The 24645-nt window shown below is 31.0% G+C and overlaps 1 protein-coding gene across 1 annotated transcript in view; it reads left to right on the top strand.

Moving 5' to 3' along the window:
• Positions 1 to 24003, top strand: part of LOC142330536 (aminopeptidase N) — a 70620-nt gene extending 46617 nt beyond the window's left edge. Inside the window, exons 11-17 of the mRNA XM_075375876.1 lie at positions 1152 to 1392; positions 7980 to 8242; positions 13012 to 13208; positions 14163 to 14330; positions 19869 to 20021; positions 22877 to 22952; positions 23275 to 24003. Of these exons, the coding sequence (XP_075231991.1) occupies positions 1152 to 1392; positions 7980 to 8242; positions 13012 to 13208; positions 14163 to 14330; positions 19869 to 20021; positions 22877 to 22952; positions 23275 to 23493 (1317 nt within the window). The 3' untranslated portion in view covers positions 23494 to 24003. The remainder of the gene's footprint in view (positions 1 to 1151; positions 1393 to 7979; positions 8243 to 13011; positions 13209 to 14162; positions 14331 to 19868; positions 20022 to 22876; positions 22953 to 23274) is intronic.
• The last annotated feature ends 642 nt before the right edge of the window (positions 24004 to 24645 follow it).

Below are 24645 nucleotides of genomic sequence, written 5' to 3'. Positions count from 1 at the left end.
TGGAATGTTTATTCAAGCTATTAATAAAACCATTCATTCATTAATAAAATCATAAAACCATTAATATCTATACATACATACATGTTATGTACGAGAAACATCACAATATTATTAGATGAGCATTTTTCTTCATTTTCTTAATCCATCAATCCTTAAAGGATTATATTTATCATTGGACAGTTGTAAAAAATTTTTTTTTTAATAGGAGTGGCATTTATATTTTTGCATACAGATAGCCACAACCCTGTCGGCAGCTATAGGTGGTAGTGTATTATGAGAAAATATACTCATTTGGAAGCGTTAATAACTGAATCATTTATTTATATGAACAATGCTAGTGTATTGTTCATTTAGTAAAATCTGAGTAATAACTCAGTTACTAGTCACATAAAAATAATCAAATAACAGCTTATGTAGTTTATTCTTTGTATTTATACTTAGAAACATCTTGATGAATCTCGTTCTTATCAAGAAATTGTTTTGTTGCTGAAGAAAAATTAGAATAGCTATTAGTTATTACTAGGAGACCTAGAAAAATTCTTCTTCTAGGTTTTGAGTATTTGTTTGGTTGAAATATAATCAAAATAAATATTCTATTTTTGTGTTTATTAATTTTTTACCCCAAAATAAATATAATATTTTTAATAAATAACTTATAATAACTATTTTAAATATTATTTATTTATTGTTTTTATCATTTAAATTTTAAATGTCATTGATTGATCCTACAAAGAGAACAAGTGAATTCTTTCTTTAAATCAATGAACTGTGGGAATTGATATATTAATTGTGGCTTTAGCCATTATTTCCTAATTGATATAGCACAGCCATTAGTTGTAAGGGGATGCAGTATGCTGTCTTGTACAAGACCCATTTAACCTATTATTTTAAGTGTGTACATCTATTTAAGTATTAAACATAAAACATTAAGCATGTTAACATGTATTACGTATTTTAAACATGTATTTAATTTTTACAATAAATATATGAATTTTTAAACATAATATTATTTTATGTGTAAATATGTGAGATGATAATAATAATAAAAATGTATATATAGTGTTTTCATTAAAATGTTAAGACATTGAAGAAAATCCATTGTTGAAAGAACCTGTTTTATAAAAAAAGTACAGTTATTTTTTTTTTCTTAGGAACCATTTATTAACCACATTGAAACAAGATTAGGATTGTCAAAAATAGTTAAGAAACCCGCTGCACCTGATGAGTTCTGGTGGATACCACTTGTTTTAGTCAATCAGAAGAACGCCAGTATTGCTGGTGCCTGGTCAGCTACTAGTCCAATTGCTTGGTTGCAACCTCATCAGCCACAGTTGACACTGGCAAATATTTCAGAAAAGGATCAGTACATTGTTCTCAATCCTGGCAATATTGGTAAGCTTATCTAGTATTGGTAAATATTATATACTAAAAGAGTCCTTTTCATTACAGTTTTCATCCTGATTACTATAAAGAAATAATGAGTACTTTAGTTATAATCTTTAAAACACAAGATAGCCGTACACCCAGAACTTGTTTGAGGCATGTCCATGAGCCATATTAGTATTAATAACTATAATTGTAAATAGAAATACTTACAGCACCAGCAATAACATTAATACTATAATTATACTATTACAATTCATAGAATTTACAAGTTTGGAGATTTAAAAATGATATTATTGAATTTAAAAATTTCAAATAGAGCAATGGAATTTAAAATGTTTCCTACTTAATAAATCACTAACTTAACATAATAAAGTATAAGATTTTTTGGAATCTAATGCAAGTACAACAGCATTACGGTAATTTTCCACATTTCTTTGTAAATTATCCAATATTATTCCTGTCCTTATACTGTGCTAACAAAAATAGTAACAGAACTTGTTTTTTATGAAGGGTACAACAATTTCCAGTAGCTTCTAAATGTTTTGGAATATTCTTTTCCTCAGTTCCATTTCTTTTTTTTACATTAAATATGATTTAAAATCAGTACCTGAGATTCTGAAGTTCTCAGCAATAAAATTATAAATTTTGGCTACTTTCATTTCAATGATTAACTGTAAGTACAGTAATTCAATAAAATGAAGGATTGGGTGTTTAAACCAATATCCAATCTTCACACATTTTATTGCATGAAGATAGGTTTCATGAAATAAAATGGATTAGAATTGATTAGGTTTTAAACTCCACTTGTGGATTAAAATGTGCTCCTTAACTGACCAACCTGTTATAATAGGTTATTAGGAAATAATGATCCATCATACTCCTAATTTTTATATTGCTTATTTTACATTTGTCCTTTAAAAATAAAAATAAAAATATGTAAGTTATATATTCCTTCCATTTTGGGGGGTCAACTACGTTGGGTACCCAGATACCCAACGTAGTTGTGCGTTTGACAGATAATTTGCAAATTACACTGACAAACACAGCTAATCAGAAGTTGTAAATTAAACTGCAATACCTTTTCAAAATATAATATCACATACCTTGATTAATATTTGCACATTAATACAAAGAACACATTCAGGCACAACAAACAATCAGTAAATCATCTTTTGCAGACTTGTATGTAATAAACTCCACAGCAGTGTGGTAGCATCTCTGGCTTTCAATCAGAAAAGCTAGGTTTGAATTCAAGATAGTATAGTTTTTAATGCTACAAAATTTCCATTCCTTGTACCTATGCATAAGCTTTGAGTTGTAGTGAATTGTTCATTATCTAAAAAAAACGGCATCACTTAACTACAAAAAGCTTTTACAAACAACCATCCCATAAAAATCAACAAAAGACCACAACCACAGTTTTATATCAAACTCATCTGCTGACTGTCACTGTGTTATTTTGTGAATTTTACCTATTCTGCAACACTTAAATACAGGATATACAAAGAAAAATATTATCTAGCAAAAACTTGCAACTTTATATAAATTAAAATAATTCACTATTACAACTGTTTATAAAAATTGTAAAGAAGTAGGTAATACAAAAAATGAGAAATATTCAACAAAAGAAAATAATAATAATAAAAGTTATTTTATATTTTTAAATCTTAAATAAATATATTTTTTAATAAATAAATAAATCCTACCCACTGCTTGTAATAAATCTTTAATAATATACTTGGTAGAAAGTATTTAAACACTGAAAATTGTAAACAGTCATAAAAAAATAATAATTATTATTTTTTTAGTATACAATTAATAATTAAAGAACCCACTTACCTTAAACACTGAAAATTGTAAACAGTCATAAAAAAATAATAATTATTATTTTTTTAGTATACAATTAATAATTAAAGAACCCACTTACCAACAATTCTTTTAAATATACATTCTAGCGTTTTCAGAATAAAATTCCATCATCAGGAACTTAAAAATTTATGTTATAATCTTAATAAATGACCTGTTCCAATGTCAGTACAGCACTGCAAACATTTAAATTTGTTTTGGACTCTTTAACCAGCTGATGTACGGGAATGTCTCGTACATATGCCTTTATTGTAGTTTTCAGTTTGTCAATCATGTGTGGTCTGTTGTGATAACCTGCTTGTTTTTCTGCCCCCCCCCCCCCCCACTATAGATAGTTATCTGGTTGGGGGGGGGGTTCAGATCAGATAATCGTGTAGGCCATAAACCCCTTGAGATCGAAATGATTCATTCACCAAATTTGTAAAAAATCATTGACCTGTTAGCCGTGAGCACTGCGGCACAGGGCTAATTACTGCACTTCTGTTAACTGACTAATGAAATTTATTAAAACAGCACAGTTCCATCTTTATTAACTGTATTTTCAAAATACACCTGTGCATTTTACTTACATCAACCCAGACTCCAATTTTTGCTTTCTGTATAGGTTGTTCATGTAATTCACCAGGGTTAATTGTCAACCACAGTTGTGTATTTTGTGAATTAATATACCCTCCCATATGAAACCATGTTTCATCTGTGAAAAGCAATATCATTGATACGTATGGAATTTGTGTCAATAAAACATTTAAACCATTGACAATAATTTAGTCTTTTGGCGATCTATAGATTTCAGTTCTTGAACACGCATTACTTGGTTGGGAAAAAGATTCAGTTCTTTTTGTACAGCTTTATGTGCAGTAGCAAGTCCGATATCTTGCTGTTGTGCTAACTTATGCATTGACTTTACTTTCAGCCATACCATCTGAAATATCAAGTACCTTCTATATGTTTAGTTTAGGTATCTTCCACTTCAATAAACATCTTCAACAAAGTCTGTTGCCCGAAAATTTTCAATTGGAATTCGAACTGCATTGTGGTGAAGAACAGGAGTATTTGGAAACTTTTCCGAAAACTTGTGCTTTACTAAATCAGTATACTTGTCATCTTCACAAAAGATGTGTTCAATGAAAATAAATGCATTCCTCTACCGAAAGAACCATTACGTTTCTCATTACTATTGATCCTGATAAATGAAACTACACGAAACAAAATGAAGCACGTTTAATCATAACTCAACAGCTGACGTTTTGATTTATTACTGGGGAATGCACAACGAATCCACAGAACAACCAACCTAACGCTGAAAGAACAGACCACATAATTCTAAAGCATTCTGCACAGGGATTTTCCGAACGCTCTGTATCATTTAATGAGTCAGCAAGCAGGATAATTTTATCCTTTACTATTTACCTTTCACTAACAGATGTGGTATCAATTGTCTGTTAAAGAATGTTTTTTTACAGCAAGTCTACTTTTTCTTTCTTTTTCCTGTTTAGCCTCCGGTAACTATCGTTTAGATAATTCTTCAGAGGATGAATGAGGATGATATGTATGAGTGTAAATGAAGTGTAGTCTTGTACATTCTCAGTTCGACTGTTCCTGAGATGTGTGGTTAATTGAAACCCAACCACCAAAGAACACTGGTATCCACGATCTAGTATTCAAATCCGTGTAAAAATAACTGGCTTTACTAGGACTTGAACGCTGTAACTCTCGACTTCCAAATCAGTTGATTTGGGAAGACGCGTTAACCACTAGACCAACCTGGTGGGTTACAGCAAGTCTGCTAGAAAAGGATTACTTAACTTCCACATGGAATTGAAAATAAAAAAAATTATATTTCCTCTCTCCTCCCTAAATTGAGGGTACTCATGATTGAGCAAAACATAAATACTGGAAATAAATATTTCAGAAAAAAAAATGAAAAAAGTAGAGTAGAGTAATTACAGTTTAGATTTAAAAACATATATACTATTTTGAAGATCTAATTAATGGTCAAACTTGTCTTTTGATACTTGTATAACTCGCATTTACATTTGCATGTGCACACAGAAACAAATACTCGTCATGAAATTCATACATAAATTACAAGTAGATGTAATGGTATGTAATTTTGCAATATATTAGTAGTAAAGCTAAATATTTCTAAAAATATCGATGTATGTTATCAATAAACATAATGAGACTTGTAAATGTAAGAAATTTTAAGAAATTACCATACTATGTCTACTTTTATTTATATATATCAATATTTCTACACTTGTATTCTCTATATAACCTAAAAATATTTCTGCGACAGATTAATTACATTCATCATGAGGAGGAAGACTGCTAAAATCATCACAGGAAATTGATTGCCTACATTGGTATTAGATGTAACAACTTAAAACATTTTAAATAATTATTTTTCTTATGCATCCACTATATTCTGTGTACATAGGAAAATAATTGAAAGTAATATCTTGTATTTTAAGGATATTGGATAAAGGAATGATGGACATGTTAAATTAGAAATATCATCAAAATGATGTCTATGAGCTTTTTACTACTAAAGGGGCTTCCTAATCTTTTTAAACAAGGATTTTAAAACTTATCTGTTTATTATTTGTAATATTTTAAACAAATTAGAATGTTTTTACATATTATGAATGCTGTGTAGTTGAATTATGGCTTTATACTTAGCTCAGATGCAGAAGTAGTTCACTTAATTTTTTTGTGATTTCTTTTTATAAAAATGTTACTTTATTTTTATAGGTGGTTCCAATTTTTTTGTGATTTCTTTTTATAAAAATGTTACTTTATTTTTATAGGTGGTTCCATGTAGAACAATTATTTCTTTGTTTAACCTTTTGCTTTGCAAAGATTAGTTTGCATTTGTAAATAAACAATATAAAGTAAAATATGAAAGAAACATTAGTTAATTGAAGAGATTAAGATCTGATACAAATAGTTTAGTTAATATCACCTTGGTAAGCAAAGTGACAAAGCTACATCTGTAAACATCATTTGCCACAACATGATTGCAGACGTAAATTTGAATTGAAAGCGGTAATAACATAAATATTTGTTTTATTCAGATCAATTTCAATAATAGTTACATCTGGAATGGGTGTTACTAATCTACAGGTAACAAAGAACTCTCCCTAGAAGGATCAAATAAAACTATGTGAGAATTCATTTTTTCTGTTTGCTTGATTCTTTGCACTCTGATACATTCACTTTTTAGTTATCATTTTTTAAGCAAAAATATTAATCAATCATTCCATTTCTATTCTTTTCTTGAATAAAACACTGTGTTAATTATTTAATAACTAATACGAGAGGTTATCTCTAAATTAAAGACTGTTTCATTGTAAAAAAATGTATTCTGAAAAACTTTATAAATATTTTTTATTTCTCTTAAACTACATACTTCATACTACTTCTCTATATAATCTCCACATCAGTTAAGACATTTATCATAATTATACACCAGGTTCAATATACCCTCGTCATATTTTTCTTCTGCCATTCCATTTAGCCACTGATTAGCATTCTTAAGTTCATTGTCACCTGCATTGCTTACCGCTCAAAATTTCTTTCAATTTCCCAAACAAATGGTAGTCAGAAGGAGCTAAGTCTGGACCATATGGTGGTGATCATAAATTTCTCATCCAGATGTTCTCAGTAAATCATGTGTGGGACCCGGAACATGTGAGCGTGTATTATCGTGCAGCAGGACAACACCATCAGTCAGCCGCCCACATCACCAATTTTGAATGGCACGCCGTAACATACATAGCATTTCACAGTAGGCTTCTGCATTTATAGTCGTTCCACGTGGCATGAAATCAATCAGCAGTATGCCAAACCGATCCCAAAAGACTGTGACCATCAGTTTGCGTCCAAATGGCTGTGGCTTGAGCTTTGTTGGTCTGGTTGGTGATTGAGGATGATGTCATTCACTTGACTGCCGTTTTCTCTCTGGTTTGTAATATGAAATTCTTGTTTCGTCAATTGAATTAAGGAACTCATCACCTCTTTCTGTGTAGCGCATCAAAAATTCCAAAGTAGATCCCATATGGATATTTTTTGTGACATTCCGTTAAGACGTGTGACACCCAATGTGTACAAACCCTTTGAAGTCTGAATGAACATGAACAATGCTACCGATAACAGCTCTTGGAATCAGGAAAAAGAAGGGCCAGGTCGGAAATTGTTGAGCAACGATCTTTTCTGATTTCATCATCGATACGTTTCTACAAGTCCTTGGTGATTACCAAGGGCCTTCCCAAACATTCTTCGGCATGTACATTAATTCTGTTATTTCTAAACCTTTCACACCATTTCAGTCGTTTCTTTCATTCATTACATTATCGTTGTACACAACAACCAACTGCCTATGAATTTCAGCCGGCTTAATGTTTTGATGGTTAAAAAACATATGACTCCACGTACTTCACAGTCGGCGGCAAGATTGATTTTCCTATTCATTTTATAACTTAATAACAAACACAAAATCAAAGTTACTACAGTGCGACAACATATAGACAACAATGCAGTTGTACATTACTAGTGCATCCATCAACAACACAGGTTCACAACCTTCAGGAGAGAAATTTCCCAGCAATCTTTACTTTACAGATATCCCTCGTATTATAGTAATGAATATGAATATGATTCTATCATATTCATATCTGAGTATTTGATGCATTTATTTTATAATTTTTTTCTCTATTTTGTTCTAGGTCTTTTCTTAGTTAATTATGACATAGATAATTGGAAAATGTTGGGAGAATCTGTATCTCAAATGCCAGATGCAGTTAGAATTCAACTTCTTCATGATTCATTATCTTTAGCTCTTGCCGGAAAATTAGATACGGTCACTGCGTTAAATATGACACTTTTCTTAAAAACTGAAAAATCACCTGTCGTTTGGAAAACATTTTATCCATTAGCTGATAGATTAAGAAAACAATTTTTGGGTACTCATGCATCATACAATTTTGATGTAAGTTCTTTTTAAAAAAAGTGTAAACAATTTAACAATAGTATTATAATCAATTTTGAATGAATGATGAAAGCATTGTTAGGTTTATCACACAGGATTATCTTTTTTTTAACTTTCAGGATTAGGAATGCAATGTTCTGTAACAGTCTTTATTTCCAATAAGACTCTTTGTCCCAATTCATCCCAATTGCTGGTAACCTGATTCATATTCCACTGACAATTTCCCTTCATACCTCACGGTCCTGCCAGTGGAATCAATATGCTTAATGTTTCTCCAATTTTTTTTTCAATTTGTTCCAGCCATCTTTTTGGTGCACTTTTTCATGACCTGCTGCCCTCAGTTTTCCCTGTATGATTAGCATCTCAAGATTTTTGTTGGTCGTATGAAGTACATGGCTGAAAAAATGGAGGATATGCTGGAAGCATATAGCGGACAACCTCCTCTGTATACCCAGCTTGTTTATAATAGAGTTGTTCATCCTCTTTTCCATCCAAGCGACATAGAGCATTCTTCTGTAGGCCCACATTTTGAATGCGTTAATTCTCCTCTGGACTTTCACCTTGATGGTCCAAGTTTCAACAACATACACGTCTACTTAGAAGACTAGTAGTATCAGAAGCAGAGCTTTGTATTTTTTGTGACTGCCTATCCTTCCAAATAGCTGTCAACTTTGTAAGCACCTCCTTCGCCAAGATAATTCTTTGTATTTCAACTGACAAGCTCCCACTTGTCTTTATCTATTGATGATCATAAATATATGAAACAGCTGATCTTTTCAAAATCACACAGCGCATCACTGACTGGAAGATCATTGGCTCTGCCTACGATTATAACTTTTGTTTTTCCGATGTTTAATTTTAGCCCTACTACTTTCTTGCTGATCTCAGTCGAGGATCTCCTTCATTTACTTCAGAGTGAGAACAGGATCTTATCATCAGCAAACCTTAAACCGTCTTTATACACTGGCTTCCTATTTGCACACTGCCATGCAATTTTTTCGTGCTCTTCTGCTCGATATATTTGCCATAAATGCTGAATAAGATCGAAGATAGAATACATCCCTGTTGTACTCTTCTTGATGTGTAAAAAACTGTTCTTTACATATACGTTCCAAATGAGGATAAGAAGATGATCAGGAATACCCATCTCCTTCAACATTTGCCAAAGATTGTTACACCTGAACAAATCAAAGACCTTGGCGTAACTAAAAGCATGTTACAAAAGGAATGTTAAACTCTCTGACTTTCTCTATAAACTGCTTAATATTTAGTATTATCTCACATGTGCCCTTTTCTTTGATGAAACCATCTTGCTCTGCAGCAATTCTCTCTTCAGATAGTATCGTAGATGTTCTTGAAGTATATTTAACAAAGTTTTACTTGCATGTGAGTTCAGAGAAATAGTTTTATCATTTTTGCAGCGCTGTGTGTGACCTTTTTTATGTAGAAGTATGAACATCGAGGTTACCCACTCATCAGGCCATCTGCTAGTTAACCACATGTATTTACAGATTTGGTGCATCGTCGTTACATCCAATTCATCCATTGCTTAAACCATTTTTAGTGTGACACTATCAAGACCTGGTGACACATCCCAATTTTTTTTTATTGCTTTCCACACCTCTTTGAAAATTTCTTGTTCTCTCTCAGATACTAGATTTATCTCTGCAAGTTCTGCTTGGTCATTATGATATAGGTTGCTGCAGTACTCTTTCCATCTTTCTCCAATCTCCTGATAGTTGGCAAGAAGTTTACAAACTGCATCTTCTGTAATTTGAGATTTTGATTTTAAGATGTTTATAAGTTTCCTTATTTTTTTGAATATGGACCAAGTTTCATTATTCTTGTGTAGCTCCTCAATTTTATTACAGGTTTTTTGGAAATATGTATTTTTATCACAATGACAGTGACCTTTGGATTTCAGCTAACAATCTAAGGTAACGTACTGAGGACTGAACCAGTGGTCCCTTTAAACTCTTCTTCATTCCTTTAGAAGTTTGACACTTTTACTAGAAAACTAACTTAAAGTTTGCTTCTAATCTACCATACTTCTTTAGCTATTTCCTCTGTGGCTTCCAGGAGTGTGCAAAGACTTCCCAATTTTTTAAAAGATGCTTGTTCGTTCTCAACATATTTTTCACTAAACTTGACTTTTAGTTACTGAAGGTGTTCAGTTTTAAATTCTTAAAAGACTAGTCTTCTGTTTTACTCAATTGATGCGCAACTTGACTCTTAATAAATGGGCATAGCAGTTGACGATCTGAGCTGCAGTCTCCACCAGGACATATTTTTATATTTCTAACTGATATTTTCTATCTTTCTGAAATCAAGACATAATCAGTTTGGTGGCAATATCTGGTGCACCCATGTATACAGCCATGAGGATGCTGTCGAAATTGCATATTGGTTATTTGGGGTCTCCTCTCTTGACAGAATTGGAGTAATTGTTCTCCATGATCATTTCATACACCAAGACCATAATCATCATCCGCATTTCACTACCTACCTTCACATTGAAGTCCCCTTGCATAATTATGATTTCTTTCGATGGTAGCGAGTCATGGTATGATGCAAGTTAGTTATAAAACTTCTATTTCTTCATCTTCAGCTGCTGATGTTGAAGTGTATACCTGAATCACATTTAGCTTCACCAGTTTTGTGTTTAATCTTACCAGAAGGATTGTGTCATTAATTGGTTTGTATACTGCATCTTTCCATTCCCTCAATATTATAACTGTTCTATTTCTTCATCTTCAGTTGCTGATGAAGTGTATACTTGAATCACATTTAGCTTCACCAGTTTTGTGTTTAATCAAAAGGATTGTGTCATTAATTGGTCTATATTTGTATACTGCATCTTTCTATTCTCTTAATATTATAAGTGCAACACTGCTGCTTCATTATTCTTATTTTCCTGAGAAATATACCACATTTCCTTCCGATGTACTGAAGTGGCTGTTTCTTTCCTGTTAATCTCTGCTAGTTCCAGTATTAGAATCTGGATTCTTTGACTTTTTTCTCTACAAATACAAGCTTGCCAACTTTCAATCTTGTATACTCTTGCACTGATGGTAGCTGAGGTCCCACTTGCAATTCTTCCCCCCCCTGAAGATCAAATTTGAGAACTTGAAACTCCGAAACATTAAGCTGCATGCAAGTTCATGATGGATTTTCTTGGAAGAGTTGACTCATGGTAGTTTTATGTTGTCTTCCATGAGGATTTTCTGTTAAGGTTTACTCCCTCAGCTGAAAGGTCCAGTTTTAAGCCACTGGATACTCGCATCTTCACTCCAGGACAACTTGTATAATGAAGCCTTGTATCGGCACAGTTGTGAGTGAGGTGCCGATGGTCTGTTGATCTCTACAAGGTCTATAGTCGTTGATCAGTATGTACTCAGATGCCTACTTCAGCTTGAGACATCCTACCATCATTTATCCACCCAGCTGGAGCAATTACACTCAAGCTGATTTAGAGCCAACTTAACTCTAGAGTCAAAACAACCTGTGCCCTGTGGGGCTGATACAAGATATCTTAGAATAAATAAAGTTAGAATGCATGGATAGAAATCTAAGTCAAAACAAGATAAGCTGTATTCAACTTATTAATAAAGTCTAATTTTTTTTTTAATTAAAGTGAATAGTTTTATATAATTGAGGAGCATGACATGAAAAAACATAGGTTTTCTATTAGTTTCTATCTTTGAATAGTAAAAGGAAAATAATTCTTTAATATTATTCTTCACCAGTTTTTTAAGTTAATGATTGCCTGAATGTTGACTTTACCTTTAATTTTCTACAAAAAACCTTCTAACCAAAAACATTTTCACTAGATTTTGTTTTCTGAGTTGTAAAGAATTTAGTTTTTGTATTAAATTTTTTGAATACTTATACATCATTAAAATGATCAAAAAAGATCTTTAATATTATCTTCTCTTTAAATAGATATTACTTAGCATTTATTATATATCTTAATTTAAGTTTTTGATACTGCAAGTTGTGAATTATGATTGTAAAATTTAATTTAAAATAAGGAATAAATGCTGTAATTAATTCATTCAGATTTCTCATGAACAATATTATTTCTGGCTAGAAAAAAATTATAATATGAAAATATTTTTAGCTTTCTATATTGAAATCAATCACAGTATTACAGTCAGTAAATTGACTGACATCCATTATGATGTCATGGATGGTTTGACAACATGAATATATTGGTCAATCTAAACATTCAGTGCAAAGGAAAACTGTACTATACATCTTTGTAAATGCAAGAGAAAAAATTCTGTGTAGCACAATAAAGAGAATCTGCAAATTTTTGATCATTAATTATATTTTACATTTTTTATTTTTACACTGCTGTATCTTATTTTAATGAGTCCAAATCCTGCTCGTCATGCATTTTCACTTTTTTTAAAAATAAATTTTAATTTTGTATAATTTTAATATATGTCTAACAAGCATATACAATACACAATAATACATTGGCCAGTATTTTTTTATGTTTCAATAAATGTCCAAAAATTTAAATGTAAACTAGACAAATAGTTAAATGTGTTTACAATTTTTTATTTACTCTGTAAGTTTTCCTAATTATTTTAGGTTATGGTATTCTAATTATTCATTTAATACTTCTATATATCTTTATTTATTTTTTTATTCATATACATGAAAGTTGGAAGACATTTCAAGATTCTATTCTTTTTAATATGCTACTGAGTTATATTTATAATTATCAATCAATGATGATTTTTGTTTTACATTTTTATTAGTTATATTTACAAGCATTAATATTGCCACCTCTGGAAGCTGTTGGAGAAGAAGCTGATAAAACTTCTACATGGAGATCAGATTTCCGTGTTAAAACAAGGCATTTACTTTGTTCAACAAATTTCCCTAACTGCATCGAACATGCTAGAGGTTATTATTCTATTTGGGTTAACACTTCACAACCTGATGCTGGAATGCCGTAAGTTTATTGTTACTATTATTTTAATTATTGATATTTTATCAAATTGATTAAATTTTCTAAAAGATATTACATGTACAGTTATTCAGTTAAAAAGGTTAGGTTTACAGTTAATGTAGTGAAGGCTACATTAGTGAAAAAATTAGTAAAGTGAATTTATGTTTTATTCAATCACAGCAGTTCATTTTTTACATCTTATGTCTACTCTTAGAAACAAAATCTGTTTCCTGGTTTGCTACAGCTTGTAATTTGTAAATGTTTTTATGACTTCCTCAAAATTTCAGCCAATTTTTAAACAGTTTCTCTGGTATAATCTTCTTACAGATTGAACTGGTATATATGTTATGGTACATTTGATTAATCCATTGATTATGTGTAATTACCGGTTAATTCAATTAATTGCCTACAATGTTGGAGAATTTGATAAATATACAGCAATTTATTGAATACACTTGTCACTACATAATCTCCAGATTAACATATTTTACATATTAAAATAACAACTTGACTAAAAGCAGTAATTACTAAATTTGTTATTTAAAAATTGAAACATTGCTGTTAATTTTTCGAGGTTAATGAGCGAAGGTTATGTTTGGCTAGATATGTTCATTCTATTTACTGACGAATTGTACGTATATCAACATAACCTATGCTCGCTAACCTCTTGTAATTAACGTTAAATATATAAATTATATATGGTATGGGCAATTAACCAGTTATCATGTTAACTTATTATCAAATTAACCAGTAATTATGCATAATCAACGAATTAATAAAATCTACCGTAACATATATACAAGTCTCAAATTGAACTGTCTAATGAAGAACTGTCTATTATTAACTCAACTTTGTTTTATTATAATATTGATTATATAATTATTAATTAATGTTTTACAAGAAATATTGCTGTTTAATTATTTATTTATTGTTATATTTTATTAATTTTTTTTTTAGGATTGCTAACATACATCTCTGCCCAGTTTTTTCGTATGGTACAGATGAAGAATGGAATTTTGGATTGGAACGACTTATTCATTTTTCACCAAACCGTTCACTCTCTGAACGAGCATTTTTATTAAAGACATTAGCTGGATGTTCTAAGAGTGCTGAAAGATACGAAAAGTAAGTTCACTGAATTCATGGGTGGGTTTGATTTTTTTTTTTGAACTGATTTTAATCATCAAAAGCTATCAAAATTACTTAAAATATTTTTAATGATGTCTTGTACAGACAAATTCAATAGCCCTTTTAAATAAATATTTTTATTAATATAAAGAAAAATGTCAGTATTCAAAATTGCACAGTATGAATTAGACCTTTACTACTATAAAATATGTAAATACTTTATAATTATTAAAAGGGTCTCTAGTCACCTCTTGATGGACTGAACCACATTTTGAGTTTTAAATGCCAAAAACTAATTTTTCTTCAGGAGTTACACTACTAAATATTTTAAGTAAAGGCATAGCAAACTTAGCTTAGATTTCAATTTTAAACATGCTATATCTGGTAAAGATAGGTTGCTATATCTATAAAGTAAGTTTATTCTAACAATTTCATTAAAAACATTTTTGAGCTACATTTATGTTCTTGTTGAATGGTATGCAGAAAAATAGAGGTTTTTAAAAATGTGTGAAAGAAACTTTTTTAACTGAATTTTAAATAAATCGATGCGAGAATTTTTTTTAAATGGCTCAGTAATTTGGTACAAATGACAACGGAAGCATAATAAGGCCCTTTCTTGTAAGCCAAAATATTGTATTGAGTTATAAGAAAATGATTCTGTTGTCTGGTTCAATAGAAATGGATATTATGAATTTTTAAGAATAAGTTAGTATTCTAATAAATAATACTTTGAGCCGATTACTACCGTTTTGAAGATATTAGCATAGAGATATGTAACAATATCGACTCAGTGAAGGTCAGTCGGTCATGAAAAATTTGTTCATTTCTCCATTTTTAATTCTTTCTAGTAAGTATTAATGGAGATGGCTTTGCTATTTTCAAGTGTGAATAATTGTATTTTTATTTATTAACTAAAGTAAAAGCATTTACAACAAATTACCGTTTTTGAAGTCAGTGCCAGTCAACACAAGCTAAACATAAAGTAATTATCTCAATCGACCACTAGGCAGCTGAAGGAAGTTCCCACATTTAAAATGGGATCTCAAGAGCATATAAGAGAGAGCATCTCACAATCACAACTCATCTTGAGTTCGCTAAAGCATATATACTTGATGATATATGTACCTAAGCATTGTAAAGTATTCTTATATCATATTTTTATATATCACATTTTATTCTTGTATTATATTTTTGTAGATCTCATTTTATTGTAGTAAAACATCTATTACTAATTTTGCATTGTTAAAAGTAGGATTTATATTATTTATAGATCATAGGTTTTCTTTTGTTTAACTTGTGTTGGCTAGCACCAACTTCAAAAATACTTTTTAATTTTTACTTTTTACATTAGTTAATAAATAAAAATATAATTGTTTGTACCATTTTAGTGCTATTATTTCATGAAGTTGGTTTTTATTTATTTTTTTTAAATTATTTTATTTGTTAATGTTTATTGGTGACTAGTATCTTTATATATATTTAACCCCTTATCAGTCTTTGACTTAATATTCCGACATAGCCTATATGCACGAATAGGACCTATGTCAGAATATTCTGGTATCAACTCTTTTCCAGTTTCAATTCGTTCTCTGTCATAATATTCCATCGTTTTTTGTATTTTTTCCTTATTAGTACTCTGCAGTTATAGGTAACGCTAGTTGTTACTTTTAATACAATGTAGAGTGAGGGATTTTCATGTGTATTTGATCGTAATCAGCTGACCCAGCTGTAATGGCAAGTTGTTTATTTACGATATTCGATGGCAAGTTGTTTATTTACAGTGTTCAGTGTAGTCAGACTGTAAGTACTGTATTTCATATTAGATTACTAATATCAGCTTGTTATAGAGAAATTTCTATGTATCATGAAAATTTACCTGTTATTCATCAACGTTTCTAAAAATATAAAAATAATGACAGCGGAGTCTTGCTTTTTGGAGATATTCTTCAGCTCCCACCAGTAAAATGAATGGAGCACATGGATAGTGGGAATTTATTATCTCTCTATTAATCGAATGTCCCTTGCTACAGGTCATTATTTATTTAGTGGCAGTTATAGATTTTTATGTTTTATTTATGGATGGAATTGTTATTTGTGTTCCAGTCTTTCAGACCAGTAATTGACTGGGGTTGATCGTGGGAGACTAGGTCCATATGAGCTTCGTACTCCCAGCATGATTCCCCTTCAGTCCATCCCCTGCAAGTCCTTTCGGTACTAGTACCTTTCAGCCTAACAGGAATATACCTTCAGTCTGGGGCCCTAGTGTTTGAAGGAAGCAATGCATACCCCTTTCCGGAGTGAGTCACATGTGACAATTGAAAGAATTAGGTAAAGAGGATAGTGGGTGATTGGTGAGGTGAAGTTGAAGCTTGTAGTCTTCCTCATTTGGGCTGTCTTCACTCCTGTTTTTCTGCTGGGCTCCATCGTGCCAGATTCCACTTCGTGTTGGCGGGCCAATTTTCATTCTTCATTTTTCTGTAGCCTGCCTTCCTGTAAACTGGCTGTAAATAATTTACAAACCATAAACCTTGAATAGTTTTATGGCCCAGAAAGGGCAGGTCTCTTCTCTCTTCCATCAGATCATCGGATGGCTGCTGGGGTTTTCTTCCCTGGAGAGGGGTGGCGACTGGAAGCGTCACAAGGCAGGTGTCTTCCCCTATGGGGTTGGGATGGGCTTTTCTTCTGGAATTTCACTCTCCCGAGTACAATTACCTAATTATTTAGCATAACTATTCTTGATTGAATTGGAGTGCACTTATTAAGGGTAAATAAGTAAACTATAGTTGCAATCAACTTTGTAGTCTATCCAAGCGAGCCTTGAAGTTGGAGCTGAAGTGGGAGATTAGAGGTTATACTCAGCTCGTGAACGGACCAGACTTGAGGTCCTCTAGGACATATGTTTTTAGTTTGCACTCCAATCATTAACTTATATTTGCTATCATAGTGTGGTACTAATTAAATTGTATTGTAATTGGCACATATGTTTTAGGTGGTAATAAAGTTAGGCGCGGGGTCTTCGTGTTTCCATGGGTTTGGTAGAGTAGTTCCAGAGGGCTACATGGTAACCCACCGGCTTGGTCTAGTGGTGAACGCGTTTTCCCAAATCATTTGATTTGGAAGTCGAGAGTTCCAGCGTTCAAGTCCTAGTAAAGTCAGTTATTTTTACATTATTTTTTCATTTCCTGATGTGAATGTCTTCCAAGGTATTCACATCAGTGGCATTTCACCAAGGCCGGCTGATGACTGTGGAATGTGATCAGTTTGAGGGCAAGAATATGTCGTCTGTTTTTAGCCAATAATGACTAGAAATGGAGGAGGTGGCATGGCAACCGGACATATCACAAGGTGGGGGTGATCTTCTCCCTCATGGGGGAATTGAGATGGGCTTTTCTTCCACAATCTTTGTTGTTGAAGAAAAGCCCGGTTTCAGCATGGTTTTTGGTAGAAGTTAATCTTTGGGAGCAGTTCTCATTTTCTGAACTCACGATTAACATGCGACTACGAAATGACATAGAGTTCATTGACCTTTTAAACAGCTTTGCAAGATGGCGAATTGACAACAGCTCAACTGGAGTTATGTGAATGGCGACACATACCATCGATAGGAGATTTTGCTGATGCAGCTGCTGTCTAAATTTTTCCCTCTGTCAAGCAAGTAGAGAAAAGTGACCACTGAAAATGCAAAAATGCACCACGTGTATACTATAAATGCTTGCGACAGCAACTTGTCGTAGAAAGCCACCAGACAATGTTAATCCTAAAGACATTAATAATTGTGGTGGTTTCTTACCTACAATAAAGTTAGCTGCTGAAGTGAGAGTTATGTTTTGGTGTAATACCTCTGCATTGATGGGCTAGTGAATGCCATGGGCATTTTAAAAACAATTAAATGGTCATCTCTTCGCAGAGATCAACTAGAGGAAGGAGAGTTATCGTAAGCTGTACACATAAAACTTAATGACGAGACTAGTTTCACAATTCACTAGTTTGTACAACATTCCAAGTGACAAAGGGGTATAAAGATGTGGAGTGCAGAATGCTTCCTCTATGTTAAACTGGGCTCTAACTATTCACAGACAGCAGGGTACAACTTTTGACAGGGCAGTGATAAACCTTGGTAAGAAAACGTTTGTCAAAGGGCAGATTTATGTTGCTCAAGTTAAAACTTTACAGGGCATCATCTTGTCTGATTTGAACCCAAATAAGTTATTAAATAGACCAAATGATAAAAACACTCTGACAGAAATGATGCGATTGCATAATTTATCCAATTTATAGGCTTAATTATTAATATCCTAGTCATACAGGGAACAGAGAACAACACTTTATTGGTGCGAGCAATGGCTAAGAGTGTCAGGCTGTTTAGAGTTTTTGGTATTTTTCCTAAGATTATCATTGGATTTGGTTAAAATTTATATGGGACGATTGTGAAAGTATACTCATTAGATTAAAAAACAAAATTATCAAAATCAGTTTACTAACATCAGAAATACTGCATAACGTAAATTTAAAAAAAAGTACAGTTGGGTTGATAGTCAACTTCTTTTTTGAAGTCTGTAAAAAACAAGGTTAAGTGACTTATATGTCATATCAGGTTGCACACAATCATTGGATTATCTTACCTTACTTGTTTGTATGTAAAGATGATGAACTCTAATTGAATTTATTTTTAAAATGCATACTAGTAATTAACTTTTAATTCTTCTGCATAACATAAAAATCTTATACAGCAATTATAAATTTGTAGTAAGATAAAGTTTTTTTTTCTAATTTTGTAAACATTTCCATACAACCTGATGGTTTTATAATACCTGAAATTTCTTGGAGAGTAGCATTTTGGAAATTGAAGGGCATGACCATAGCCTAAACATTTTCAATAAAGTAGTTCCTTTAGATCACTAAAATTATGAACAGTGGGTACAGTTCACTGCATGCTTCTGACATTTTACTTTCTCACCAGTTATAGTACAGTACAGTACAGTTTAGCAAAAGGTGAGAATGCAAATCATGCCAAAAATTACTTTTCCTCTTTTAAAAGAAGGGAGGAATGCTGTTTGTTTGTATGTATGTATATATCTTGGCATTTGTTTGGGTTGATGATTTGAGATAAGTGTAATCAAAATTTTTCAATTTTGGCATGATGACATCTACATTTGGGGGCAATGATAATGTTAAAACTTATTAAAGAAGATAGGGGGTCATTGAAGGTCATATTTCAACAAGGATTGAACTTAATGAAAACTGTACTTACACAAGTTGAGTTTTTTTAGAAAGATGAAGATTTTGTTTCATAAAATATTTCTCATAATTACTCCAAAATTCGAAAATAAATGTTTTATTCAATATTTTCAACTTCCTTCAGATATGTTTTACATTCAAACTTTGTAAATATATATTTTTTTTTGGTAAATTTTAGCAATACTGCAGCTGATTTTTATTTTTATAACATAATAGAGTCTATGCTACTTAAAATATTAATTTCAAAAAATCTAATTTTTTTTTCTGTGTGATAATTAATGATAATTTTAATTTCAGGTTATTAAATTTGACATTCCTCGATGAAGCAGCTAATGAAACATTTTCTGAAGCTGATCGATATACTATTTTATCATCAATGTCCGAACAGCCTGAAGGTTATAGGGCACTATATTACTATCTTAGAAATAATTTTGAGTCTCTCAAGCAAAAGTAAGTTTATCAGACAAAGAATTTTTAAGCATTTATGTATTAATTTAAGTAATTGTACATCACGAGTAATTTATACAATCCTGTATAATTTAAAAAATTTTCATATTGAAATCAAAATTCTGTTCTTCCCTTTCTTTCCATTCCCTTCTTTTTTATTAAAACAAATAGAGTTAGCATGAACAACTTTATCTAATGTATGAACAATTTATTTATACAAGTAGGAATTTAATTAAGGCAGTAAAATTTACTTAATGTTGTACTAATAATTTTTTATTTTTCATTTTCCATTTGAATTTTATTCTAGATTCTATAATTTATGACTGCAACTGATTCTGTTAGCTAAATGTGTAGATCATCTAATTATGCAGTAAAAAGTTTTTTTTTAATTTAGCCCCACAGTTTTTAATTCCACCACAGTTGATCTATGTAGTAATGGTGAAATTGATAAACTAGTATGTAAGAAATAAACTACACAATGGAAGTGAGGTAGAAAATGTTTTTAATAAATTCTCTTCTCACACTCCCCTGTATTTGTGAAAATTGTCAAACATGTCCAGTTAATACCATTTACAGATGATGCAGCAAAAATAAAAGGACTATATATTTTAAAAGATCTTGTAGTACAAAAGAAAAATTATCTTTTGTGAGTCCCACATATTTTCCACTAATTCATGTGGATTTATGAATTTTTTGCACACCCTTATCCTAACAGTATAATCATTTATCACAAAGTTTATATAATTTGTCTTTTCAAAATTTGGATCAGTTGTAATTTGCTTGGCTTTACCCTTTTTGCGTGGTATAGATGTTTCCATGGTGGTCCTGTCATGTGGAACTAGCTGATTACATCCTTGTAATGGTTTAGTCATAATAATTGTGTTTATGGTGGGCTTTTACAAGGTTATGCATAGTACAAAGCATATTTTGTTGAAGTTTTTCAGTTTAATTTAAAAAAAGAGCTCAATTTTTTCCTTAAATATTATGATGAAAAATGTTCTTTTGTATAGAACATATAGTTGATTTTTTTTTTATTGTACAGTCATATTGTAGTAATACTGCAAAAAGTCACTGTGTAATTCTCCTAACACAAGCTGATATCAAAATTGCTGTATTCATGATAAAATTTATCATTTTAAAACAATGTGAACAATTTAGAAAACAAATTTGGAAATATTTTCCTTGAAATATATATATATATATATGCTGTGGGAGACTCGAGTTTGAAATAATTTTCTTAGGAAGATTTTAATTAGAAAATTCTTATCTAAAATCTTCTAATATAGCCTTGATAATTTTCAGATATAAGCTGCTATATTTAATTAACCTCTTGGGATTATGAATATACCCTAACCTAATAGCAGTCTGTGTGCTGCATAGACAATAAGTGAATTGTGGTTCACATTAACATACAAGTTAAACTTCACTGTGTTTGTCTCCAAGTTGATTTGGCACTTTTCATTGCTAATATTTGCATTCATAAGTATTCACTTAGTCGATTATGAACTAACAGACTTGGCAACAATAAAATTTGAAAATGTACTGCACTCAGAGGTACACTCTATTACAAAACAGTTTGTTTTTACTTTCTAGTGCGGCTATTTTCCTAAAGAATTTTAATTAAAAACCAAATTAGATGTTAAATTTTTTGCTTAAAAATATATATTAGATTAATTAGTCTATCAAGTAAAATTATTTACAAGATTTAAAAAGTTTTTCATATTTTTGCACATAATTTTCTTAATTATGTTTCTCTTCACCGTATCCATTCCTCTCTTAATGGAGAAAATAATTAATGAAATGGAAAAGGTATTCGAGAAAAAATCCTTTTTAAATTTATCAGTACTAAGATTTTATCAATGATAATGGTGTTTATATCTTAAGTTGTGTAAAATTACATGACACACAATAAGTCATATATGGTAAAAATTAGGAATTTCATGTATGAAGCTTGTTCGGAAAACTTTGTTCTGCACTAATATTTTAAATAACCATCACATTCCATTAAACCTTATATATAATTTTCATTATTTATTTTTCTTATTATATGAGGGTTATTTTTTTTTCAAGGTCCGATCGGTCACGAAATTTAAACCACAGTGAAAATAAAAAAATTTTCATTTGTAACAAGTACTTACATAGTTACACTATTTCTCTACATAGTCGCCACTCCGATTTAGACATTTGTCGTAGCGTGGTACCAACTTTCCAATATTGTTGTAGCGCTGGAGAAACGTTAGGGAGGCGTCCATTATCATTGTTTCGGACAGCATCTTGCGAACCATCTCGCACAACTTTGCGGTACTGAAGTCTCTCACTCACAACGGTGTAGAGAGCAGACCTTGAAATTTCAGGAAACGAAACACTCAATACAGAATTTGTGAACCGATGATTTTCTTGAATTGCCTCATCCACTCGCTCAACGAGATTATCAGTTGACACTCACTTCCTAACCTGACCACCTGCATCCTGAACATCTGTATGTCCTGCTTTAAAGTTCCTGCACCATTGTCGCACTTTGCTGTCACTCATTGAAGTTTCACCGTACACATTACTTAGTCGTCAATGAATTTCAGCTGTATTACACCCCTCAGGCTGAAGAAATCGAATTACCGCACGTACTTCACACTTGGAGGGAGATGCTAATGTTGTAGATATGTTTACGTGTTATGTTCAGAACTAAACAAAGTGACACGGCGTGATTGAAGGCCATACTAGTGATGCTGTGCAACACATATGCGCAAAGGTCCATCCGATTTTTGCGCAGGTTTTTATTTCACGACCGATCAGACCTTGAAAAAAAAATAACCCTTGTATATGTGATGTAGTATTTATTGTGTTTTTATTTTATTTTACAGATTGCATGGAAACTTGTGGGAGTTTTTCATTCAGATGGCAATGAGTCAATTTAAATGTCAAGATGGATTAAATAAGGTAAATTAAAAAAAAAATAAACAATTAAAGTTTAACATTCAAGATTTATATGCATTAAATAAAACTGATATTTTAGAATAATTTTATTTTTGTTCTACTTGCACGTATGCTTGTGTGAAAGTATGGAAATATTCTTTGTACTTCGTATCTGTGAAGTAAGGAGATGGTTGTGTGAACGAAACAAGAATTAAGGTAGTGAAGTTAGCCATTTGCAGAGCTCTTTTAAATATAAATCTTTTTCTTAAGCCTGACTTTTTGTTTGGTGTCTGTTCTTCATAACTTAGAACAAGTTTTACTTATCGAAATAACTCGCTTTTTTCAGGTTACTGAGTTGTACACTCAAAGAGAAGGTCAGTTTGGCAATGGTGAAAAGAAAGCACAAGAATCAATTGAAAGCGTTAAAGGTAGAGTAAAATGGGCTGAAGAAAAAATACCGGCTATTGAAACATGGTTAAACAACACAATGTCTAACCCATGGAAACCACAGCGATTTCGATATGAAGACACAATGACTGTAACACGCACACGTAAATTTGGTTAAAAATAAGTAATAATATTTCAGTATTTATTTTATTTTTAATTTAGAAACTACGTCTTTGTTTTTAAATATTAAGTAAAATTATTTATGTAGTTTAGAAATTTTATTGTTATATTTTTGTGCATATTTAATTTTCTTGATTATTGTTGTGTTAATTTAGTTTTTAGAATAATATTTAAGTATATTTTTAATTATTTATTTATGTACAGTTGTATTAACAAAACTGTATTATACAGGGAATGTAGTTTGAAACCTAAATAATGCAATCTGGTAATATTAATGCATTGTTTTTTTTTTATCTGTTAATGTTTATTGAACCTCTGTGTATTTATTCTATCTGTTCCATTAGAGGATTGTTTTATTTTTTTACTATCACTAGATGTTTTGTCTAACAGTTTCTAATCATTTTCAAAATAATTTTTATTTTTGTTTTATTATCATAATTATAAAAGTTATCCTTTGTTTTACTGTAAATAGTCTATGTGTAATTTTATAATAAATTTTATAATATCAAAAAAGTGTTATGTGTATGAATTTATGGTATGTGTTACTTTTCTTCTCTTTTTTATTTTTATTTTCCTAACATTTTTAAAATACAGATTTTTGTATTTTACTGCTTGCAGCTGCTGCACAATAATGCTATTTACTGTTTAAATAATAAAAATGATTGACCTTTAGTTCTGTAAATATAATTTTCAGTAATTTTAACATTATGTGCCACACAGAATGTGTAAAAGAAATTAAAATTTTGAAAAAATGTTTCTTAGGAATATGTTTTCCAAATTTTATATGGTTTAATATCTGTATCTAGAAGTTTTGTTTTTTTTTAAATAATTTTCATTTATCTAGGCAAATGGTAATTAAAACAAAAGTGTTTTACAGAACTCATAGAAAATTTTGTATGTTTACTTTAATTTCAATTTAAAAAATACATCTTAAAAAGTAGAAAAAAAGAAGAAATCGTAAGATAAGAGCAAACTCCAGCAGACAGCATATTTTAGATTGTGATTGTATTAGCAGTTTTAAAAACTTGTTCTGCTGTTCAGGCATGCTATAAGAAAATGGGTTGGTTTGTTTCACTTTACTTACATCACAATGAATGAATTCAGGAAGATTATAAAAAATAACCAAAACTTCAATTTTATGTACAGATAT

This window comes from Lycorma delicatula, chromosome 9, assembly GCF_047948215.1.
Source record: "Lycorma delicatula isolate Av1 chromosome 9, ASM4794821v1, whole genome shotgun sequence".
NCBI lineage: Eukaryota > Metazoa > Arthropoda > Insecta > Hemiptera > Fulgoridae > Lycorma > Lycorma delicatula.
Note: the sequence above shows the minus strand (reverse complement) of the source record. Positions and strands in the feature narration are given on the sequence as shown.